At 30.6% G+C, this 10,019-nt stretch overlaps 1 protein-coding gene across 1 annotated transcript in view; it reads right to left on the bottom strand.

The window, feature by feature from the left end:
* LOC106468735 overlaps nucleotides 1-10,019 on the bottom strand; it is a 21,582-nt gene that overhangs the window by 3,648 nt on the left and 7,915 nt on the right. Inside the window, exons 6-15 of the mRNA XM_022397104.1 lie at nucleotides 9,699-9,791; nucleotides 8,030-8,111; nucleotides 7,494-7,670; nucleotides 6,551-6,597; nucleotides 5,624-5,679; nucleotides 5,160-5,250; nucleotides 3,880-3,988; nucleotides 3,000-3,111; nucleotides 2,493-2,610; nucleotides 27-456 (exon numbers count right to left, since the gene is read on the bottom strand). Of these exons, the coding sequence (XP_022252812.1) occupies nucleotides 27-456; nucleotides 2,493-2,610; nucleotides 3,000-3,111; nucleotides 3,880-3,988; nucleotides 5,160-5,250; nucleotides 5,624-5,679; nucleotides 6,551-6,597; nucleotides 7,494-7,670; nucleotides 8,030-8,111; nucleotides 9,699-9,791 (1,315 nt within the window). The remainder of the gene's footprint in view (nucleotides 1-26; nucleotides 457-2,492; nucleotides 2,611-2,999; nucleotides 3,112-3,879; nucleotides 3,989-5,159; nucleotides 5,251-5,623; nucleotides 5,680-6,550; nucleotides 6,598-7,493; nucleotides 7,671-8,029; nucleotides 8,112-9,698; nucleotides 9,792-10,019) is intronic.

Raw genomic sequence — 10,019 nt, forward strand, 5'->3', positions numbered from 1 at the left:
TAACATTTCATATTTTAAATGCTCACTCTTTCAGAAAAGTTGTCTTTCGCTGCCTCTATTCTATCCCTCTTTGTAGGAATGGCTTTCTTCGTGCTCCTTGGGTTGGATTTTGAGACCAAACTCTTGGGCGAAGGTGCATACAGGACTCTAGCAGCTGATACTGAAGGCTTTAAAGTTTGTTTGTCCAACTTCCTGGAAATGGTGGACTTCCTCAGTGGCTTACTTGATGGTAAATATTTTCTATTGGTGGAAGGGGGTTTTGATATGTTATCGTTTTTGTCGTTGGTAGACGAGACATCAGTTGTCTTACTGTCACCCGGCAGAAATCCACGGAGAGGGCTGATAGTGGGAGAAGATTCACCTGAGCACACCGTAGAAGGGTTAGAAGTTGTGTGTTTGATTCTAGTCTGCTGCTTTTGTCCAATCTGTTTAAGTACGATGGTGGGAACTTCCAAGCTGTAGATTAAAGCATTATGATACCTTAAACCATTGCTGAGCTTATTTAAAAAAAAGAGAATGAAATATTTCACTTGGTGAAAGATATTTATTGTAAATATCGAATCAGTAAGTGTACCACAATTTTCATATTAAATATTCTCATAAAAATGAAATTTGTTTAGAATTTGAAAATCAGATTAAATGAAGAAATAAAATCAAAAGTTACACTTTAAATACCAAAAAGCCAACTAACCAATTGGCTTAAAGTTTTTTTTTGTGACAATCAAGTTAGCTACAGATGCTTTTTGTTGTTCTCCTTAATTTGTCTATTGTGGTTCAAACTCAGAGGCGTATAAAAAAAATAGCATTTCAGATCTATCTTTTGTCTCCTACAAGTTTTTGAGATCTATCTTTTGTCTCCTACGAGTTTTGAGATCTATCTTTTGTCTCCTACGAGTTATTAGATCTATCTTTTGTCTCCCACAAGTTATTAGATCTATCTTTTGTCTCCCACAAGTTATTAGATCTATCTTTGTTTCCCACAAGTTATTAGATCTATCTTTGTTTCCCACAAGTTATTAGATCTATCTTTTGTCTCCCACAAGTTATTAGATCTATCTTTTGTCTCCCACAAGTTATTAGATCTATCTTGTCTCCTACAAGTTATTAGATCTATCTTTTGTCTCCCACAAGTTATTAGATCTATCTTTCGTCTCCCACAAGTTATTAGATCTATCTTTTGTCTCCCACAAGTTATTAGATCTATCTTTTGTCTTCCACAAGTTATTAGATCTATCTTTTGTCTCCCACAAGTTATTAGATCTATCTTTCGTCTCCCACAAGTTATTGCCCAAATTTCCTGTATTTAAACCATAACTTTCAATTTTTATTCTTCCGTCGTTATTTAATCATGTTCTATAATAAAATCAATCTCACCACATTTTTTAAAGTAGTTGATGAAGAACACTTTATGACGACTTAATATCACAGCCTCAACCCTATGATGACTTAATATCACAGCCTCAACCCAATGATGACTTAATATCACAGCCTCAACCCTATGATGACTTAATATCACAGCCTCAACCCTATGATGACTTAATATCACAGCCTCAACCCAATGGATAGTTTTTAAGACTTTCAGCAATTTGAATAAAGAAACTAAAAAAATGTTTAATCAAAAATTGTCTGTTGAAAATTATAAAATAAATTTTAAACAATATTATTAATTCAAGCTCTTGTTAATAAAATGTTTGCAGTTTTTTGTTGTTGCAAGTTTAAGTTACTTCATGCCATGAGGCCTGTTCTACAGATTACTTGGTTAAATGTTGAACACAGTTGATAAATACTACAAACTCACAGTTATTGGAAATATTAGCCATAGTTTCAGTTAAACAACAGATTTTAATAATGACCTTCAGAAATTAATAAACACATCCTTAGGAAACCCAACAGCCTTTAGTACATTAGTTTAATTGGAAGTAACAATTTTTAGACTTTCAGGGAGTGTGTTTCTATGGTATTCTAAGCAGCACAGTACTGTAATGTTGATAAATGTGTTGTATTATTTCTTGAGTAGAAAATACAAATAATTATTTCATCCTTTTGCCCCTGTAAAAAACTGCTCATCTAACTCGTGACATCACCTCTGTACAAGTAATTAACAAGAATGGACATTGGTTAAGATGTAGTCTTTTATTAACTACCAATACCTGTAGGTGTTAAACCATTTAAAGTTATTAGTTGTGAGGACTAGACATCGAAACCAAACACACTGCTTGCATTCCACTGCTGTATGATGTTTTTCATTCTTTCAAGCAGCACTGATTAACTGTGAATTCAACAAAAATAGTCAACTGCAGCAGGAGTAGCGAATCACAGAATAGATTAGGCTTCCTATACTTCCATGATATCATGTTTTGATGAAGAAGAGAAATAAATAAATATAAATGGATATTGACTATTAGGTGAATAATGTTCCTTATATTATTGACTGTTTGTTAGTTTCAGGGAGTTTCTCCTGATATGAAGTAAACTATGTAGAGTGAACAGACCTGTAATGTTCTGTAGCAACATCCCTAAAACGTGGCTGAGGAGTAGACAGAGGATCGTAAAGAAGTGGGCTTTTCCCTCGAACAATTTTTCTTTTGTTTACCTGTTCTGGAGTGAGACCTAGAACAAATACATTGTATAAATTACCATACAGTTCTAACAGTATATATATATATATATATATATAATAAAAAAAAAATGTGCTCATATCACCATACAATTTAAAGCTGCTATAAGACAAGTAGAGCAATATGTACACCAACTTTCTTTGTTTTACTGATTTAAAACTTCAAAAAAGTATGTTCAGTCAGCTAAAAAAACCAAAGTATTTCAGATTCACTATTAATCCTTTATTTCTGTTTGTTTAATAACTTTTATTGAAACAAACTTTAAGGATGAATTTTAAATGAAACATCTCAAAGCCAGAATTAAAAAAAATACTTTGAACCTTTATTTATTGAGGATGAAGTTTCCTGAAAAAAAGGAAACAGACCTCAGGATTGGCTTACCACTTGGCGGAGTAAGATGTAAAGGTTTTGGTCCAAGAGGAGAATTTAAGGAGTTACCAGAAGGAGAAAAAGATGGAGTAGGAGTCCCTGGCAGCAGCTGCAAAGATGTTCCCTGAATATAAAAATAATAGTTAAGAAGTTTCTAGTAAAGTTTAACAAAGATAAAAACTACAAAGTTGATGTGGCACTGATCCCTACAGCAAAATTATAAAACATTACAAATTAAGCAGTATTATTCACAGAGAAAATTACATATTACGATCAGAAGACAAGAAGGATCAGCTAAGACAATGTTTACATGTATAATGATATTTCAGTTATACATATTACCAGTTAACCTCAATTCTTGTATCTTACCCGATGATGCCAGGTAAACCTGGTGAAACAATGTCACAAAACCTTGCCTGAAATAATAATAAACAAAAAAAAAACAGTTCTAATGTTTGTGTAAAAGTATATTTTGAATAAACCAGAGGGGAGGGTGAAAATGACTAGTATGTAAATTATAGATCCAGTGACACCTACTGGATGTGTAGGTATTGTTATATATAGAAAAATAACAATAATAATAAATATATTTAATGATAAGATTTTGTCAACCACGATATGTTGAAAGAAGAATATCTACTTTTCTATTGCTGTATTAGAAATTCTTAACACACAAAATAAATATTAAAGCTTTTACAGAAAAGGAACTTCATATATGCCCCCCCCCCTCCTCAAAAAAAAATATAAAAAATTCACAAATGTAATTCCTTCTCAACACAAAAACAAAATTACTTCTGGGTGGACTCAAATCACATTCACTTGTTTATTATAAATATAACCTCAGACAGGCCATGTTACAGAACCCAATCAAAAGAATTAACGCATATTTTACCTGAACCCTAAATGGAGACGAGTCTTCTTTCATGTTTTCCGTTAATCTTTGGTGTAACTGTTTACACGACTGATGGACATGAGGCATTATTTCCTGCTTAAACTTATCGCTGGAGGGGTGGGGGAAAGAAAAGGTACCAAAGAATTAGACAAATAATAAATTACTCATGTAAGAAAGTCATGGTATCAGCACTAAACTGTTATACTGAAAACCTTATAAAACATAATATTTAATCTTCGTTCAAAAGTTACCAAAGAATCATCCATCAAGTGGTATGGTGTCAAAATTTACATCTTATATTTACTGTTGCAAGAAGGAAATCAAGACATTGATAACACAGGCCTGCGAACTTAAACTTCATAAAAGTTGTTTTGATTATAATAACGGATTTTCCAGCTATGCAGATTTCAAAAGTAATATTTTTTTTTTCTATCACGTAAGAATTTTTTACAAATTGGGAATAAATAAAACTCTTACTTAGATCAAATCATTATTTCGTTTACCCCAATGAAAATATTTTATTATGTTTGTTAGCAAAAATACAAACCAGCTGAAGAAAAGGGAAGAACATTGATGTCAAACGAATACGCATCCTCATTCATCCCGATTTTATGTGTGAAATCTACGTCATTTAGTCTAAATTACATGTTGTGGTCTTTCTTTAATGTATTGCGTTATGATATTTTGTGAAAAATCCGTACGTGATGGAGAAAAATGGACATCATTTTCGGATTCAGCACACAGAAATTACTGCAGAACATGTAAACATTTCAAGACATTAAAACCATCGCTGGCCTGTGTAACTTATGATATCGTCAGTAGATGGCACGTCTGTTTAGTGCTGGGCAATTGGGGGAATTTCCTAATTGATAGTTTTAAAATAATCATTCTCATGAGACTCGGATAGTTGAAGTAATAAAAAATAATAATAACTGGAAAATTTTTGTGAATAAACGACACTACATAAACTAGAAAAACTTTGAATTAATTAGAAAACAGTAATGAGAAATAATAACAATGTTTTCATTACTTGGATAGTTGGTAATAAAAGTAGCAATAACCAGAAACACTAATTACAATTAGTTGATTATTTTTGTAACATTAATAACCTGATAGTTTTTAACATCCTCACCAGATGGAGCATCTACTGTTATAATAAGAAAAGTCAGATGGGAATTCTTGAGTTAACTTGTTTTAGCTGTTTAAACTTGTGTTTCTTACCTAAGTGTAACAAGCTTTCCTAATAATCCTTAATTTTAAAGCCATGTTCTTTATCTCACCTAAAAGTCTTCATTTGTCTCCACAGTGCAGAATATGTTGTTGACGTCTCATTGAGAATGCTGACTACACTGCTAAGATCTGGAAGTTTACCTATAAGTTCAAGGAATTTTTGTTACACTAGATAATTCAATGAGGTGAAATTACTAAAAGCTATTTATTTCTTGATTAATGGGCAAAATTATTTGGCTGAAATGAGAGGATCATGCTAAAGACCTATGTAATTTAGTGAATATGTAAAGATGTCATTAAAAGGAACTTGGTAAAGTATTGCTTTAACCAAAAACTGCTTCTACAGAATATTAAAACTGAATATGGGAAGAGAACGAATAACAGAGAAAACCAACAGGGAATAACTTAAATATCCACAAAATATGAAAAATTATAATTTAAAAAATGAAAGAAACATTGAATGAAGAACTTAACTATATAATGAAAAATAAATAAACCATCTTTTCATGCTCACCTTTATGCAACTGTTCTATATACATGCGAAGACAAGCATTCCATACATGAATAAAACTGAAACAACAAAAGGAAAATAAAAACCTAAACCCAATTTAACAAACACTTTTATAAGGGGAATTGTTTTCGATTTCCTCCGTTCGGCACTGAAGTTGATATAAATGAGTATTACAAACTGTATAACTAAAATATTTTAATACCGAAGGTACAAAAATGTTGACAAATACACAACACAAAAATAATAGTATTAAAACTATAAAGAATTATCTATAATCTATATATAAAGCAGAGTTGTCTGTCCGTATGTCTGGCATCTTGATGAAAAGAAAATTGGAGTAGATACTAAGCATAAGTGATGTTATAGTGGAGAATATTAATATCAGAATGTTATATTGTTTAAAATATTACCAACAGAGTTCCTCGACCACGTTTAATGAAAATTGGTTCGACCAGTTCCTCAGGACAACTTGTGGAATCTCGTGTGAAACTAAGATCACATTGCCCTTAGAATTGTATAAAACCATTTTCATTGTGATATAAAATAGACACAAGTTTTGTTTGAAATGTCTTCACATTAATCTCTTGCATCTGAAAATTCAACTAATTGACTATTTTTGTGAATAAACGACAGTACATAAACTGAATAACGTTGAATTAATTAGAAAACAGTAATAAGAAATAATAACAATGTTTTCATTACTTGGATAGTTGGTAATAAAAGTAGCAATAACCAGAAACACTAATTACAATTAGTTGGTTATTTCTGTAACATTAATAATCCCTCTCTACTATTGAAATAACTTAAGAACAATATCTAAGTTTCCATGTTACCATGTCTGAAGACACCAACGAACAGTAGATGTTTTTTAAAACATGAAATACAAAAAAATAACAACACAAACATGATTTGATATTAGTAGCAACGTACCTTTCAACATCAAGCTGGCCATCTTTATACACACTCAAAACATTTCTCTGTCAAAGATATAAAAAAATATGTTAAGTGAAACTTTTTCAACTTCTCCTAATTGTTTATTTAGAGGGGGGGATAATTGTTTAAAGTTCAAAATCAAAAATTGTCATAACTTTTGTAAAATTGTATTTCAACGTTTAAATCTAAGTGTGAGAAAAATACATTTGTAATATACAAAGTAATTACTGCCACAAAATTAGTGATTTGTAATATACAAAGTAATTACTGCTACAAAATTAGTGATTTGTAATATACAAAGTAATTACTGCTACAAAATTAGTGATTTGTAATATACAAAGTAATTACTGCTACAAAATTAGTGATTTGTAATATACAAAGTAATTACTGCTACAAAATTAGTGATTTGTAATATGATGAATTATCTACTAAAGACCCATTACTGGGGTCTTTAGTAGATAATTCATCATGAATTTTTATACATTTTACAACTACATAGTTACAACAATTACTGTGTTGTAACTATGTAGTTGTCAAATGTATAAAAATTCATGATGAATTATATACTAAAGACCCATTACTGTGTTGTAACTATGTAGTTGCAAAATGTATAAACATTTAATCTGGTGTATATGTTCAATATACTTAAGTACAATTAAAAGTTTTTCATTTTTCCATCTAGTTGCAATTAACCTTGAGAGATCCTGCTTAATGGAGGTCAAATGATATCTAATTTCAATGCTCGTGTGAGTAAAATCCACATTCTCCCCTCCATCACTTAAATTTTATAAAAAATATTTCAGGTGATTCTTGGAATACAAAACTTTTTTTCGAATAAATAAAAGACTAGAAGTAAATACACATAAAAAGAGTTTATCATAAACAAGAAAAAAACAAACAAGACAGAGAACTAATAACATAATAATATTAAAGAAATACTTTTTTGAAGATCTCTCCCTGCTGAATCTACTAGCTGTTTGGGAATGTGAACAGGCATAAAACTCCCGTCGAGACGGTAGGTAATACCGCCCTTTCCTGCACGCACGGAGTTAAGAATTTCCCATTGATTGTCTTCACTGCTTTTGAACTCTTCAAGTTTGTTCCAGTATTCTTTTACCTATTTAAAGTTTTATTACTGGTAAAATCAAGGATTAGTAAACTGTAATTCTAATCTGGAACAGGTTTGTGTAATGGACAATTATACATAAACATGAAATTATATGACTGTTACATTAACAAAATTATTTTACCTACCTTTTAATTGGCTATAATTTTGTGAGGATTCTATTTCATATCATTAAAATTAAACTTAATGACTGGATTAAGATAAAGTAGGTTAAAAGAAAACACCAAAAACTATTAATATTTATTCTTTCCAAATAACTTGTGTTTACTACACAACTGAATGTCTAATTTTTACTACAGTATAAGCTAAAATTAAAAACATGTGACTAATTACTGTGTAACATCTTGTACCTTTTGCAACTGTTTCATACGACTTTCGGAAAGCTTCAAGAGACGGTTCTCGGGTCCAATGGAATCATCAACTTCAATGTCACTAACAAACAAGTAAATGAACATTATTGAAGGACAATCACTTAAAAAAATAAAACAGTAGGTGAAACTATATTATAACAACCGTAGTCTAGTCACATGCTGAAGGTCAAACTATATTATAACAACCGTAGTCTATTCACATGCTGAAGGACAAACTATATTATAACAACCGTAGTCTCTAGTCACATGCTGAAGGTCAAACTATATTATAACAACCATTTGACCTTCAGCATGTGACTAGACTACTACATTGTAACAACTGTAGTCTAGCCAAATAATGTCTAAAAGGGTATGAAAAGGGAGTGATGGTAACTTTGCATACACATATTGATCTCATTTAAATTAAAAGTTTTCCATCATTAGGGCAATAATAGTAAAAATTATAGTTGTTTTCAGCTCACTTTACTTGGCAGGTACAAGCTGTAATAGAAACCCATATTCCACTTTCATTTTGAAAACAAATTACCTTGTTGGAGTAAGGATTTTGAGAACTTAAGTTGTTACTCATAAAATCAAAAATTTAAATAGTAATTTATCAGAAAAATACTTGAAAGTTACAGTAATAACCCATAATCTAATAAATAATATGCTTGCATCTGTCTGTCTCATATATTTAGAAAGGCCTTTGTCTGAGGAGTCCAGATTGTATATTAACTTCTCAATTCAGAATCACCTTACCTTTTTTTTGTTTAGTCAAACATTTCAAATCAATGAGTAAAGTACACAATGTCATTGTCACCATGTGGCAACTGGCTTTGATTTCAACTTTTTTATTTTTTGCAAATTATTTCACACAAAATACTTAACCCATGTGTAATTTCCTAAAATAAAATCAACATTACACTAAATACAATTCCTATGTAAACACACATTCAGATGTTTCTGTATATTCAGCTAAGTTTGCCTTCATTACAACTTTGGTTCATTTTATAGACTGCTATAAACATCTTTTAGCTACTTTTTTTCTTTACTGCAGATTTTATTGCCCATTTTGGTGAGTTTCTTTGTTTGAACACCTCGTAAAACTGTGTTGCACACTGAAAGCTCATAACCATTTTATACTCTTTACGCTGTTATAAATACCATTACTATATTATTCACTTTAGTTGCAGTTTTATTAAAGTACATGTACAAGAGTTTTTTTGTCTGACTATGTAAAATATTTTCAAATAGACTAGTATTTATCAATCTCACACAATGCCTGCAAGAAAACATAGCTTAAATGGTGTGTGTGAAAATGACAGAATAAGGAAAATTCAAGGGAAGGGCATGAAAACTACCACAAATGTTTTGCGGGTCACAGCTAGTAGGTTAATACATCATGACATATCTCATATATCATCAGAATCTGGGTAACTGAAGCATTTAGCACAGTATATATTATTTATATATAACAATGTAATATCACCAAATGTCTGGAAGAGTTTGGTTGACTGGAAAGAATTTTAAAGAAAGTGCATCGGTTAAAACATTTACTTGACAATAACTAAACAAATTATATATCAATTATCTGGTTTCACTCTAATAGTTAGATGTTTTTCGTGCCATGCAGTGGACCCATAGAGGGCTAAGAGAATTAGAAGTATACCTTGTCTCTGAAACAGTTTTCCACTCTTTTTGGATCTTTTCTTCCAGTTCTTGAATTCTTCTTTTTAGTTCTCGATTTTTTGTAACTAGCTGCCTAAAAATGAGAGAAAGTGTTCTTTAAAAATAATATTAATAACAATAACTTGTGTAAGAATGAGTGATAAATACCTGCAAAAAGCTTTATTATACTAAATATAAAATAATATTAATAACAATAATTTGTGTAAGAATGAGTGATAAATACCTGCAAAAAGCTTTATTATACTAAATATAAAATAATATTAATAACAATAATTTGTGTAAGAATGAGTGATAAATACCT

The sequence above is a fragment of the Limulus polyphemus genome, unplaced genomic scaffold (genome assembly GCF_000517525.1).
Source record: "Limulus polyphemus unplaced genomic scaffold, Limulus_polyphemus-2.1.2 Scaffold3140, whole genome shotgun sequence".
NCBI lineage: Eukaryota > Metazoa > Arthropoda > Merostomata > Xiphosura > Limulidae > Limulus > Limulus polyphemus.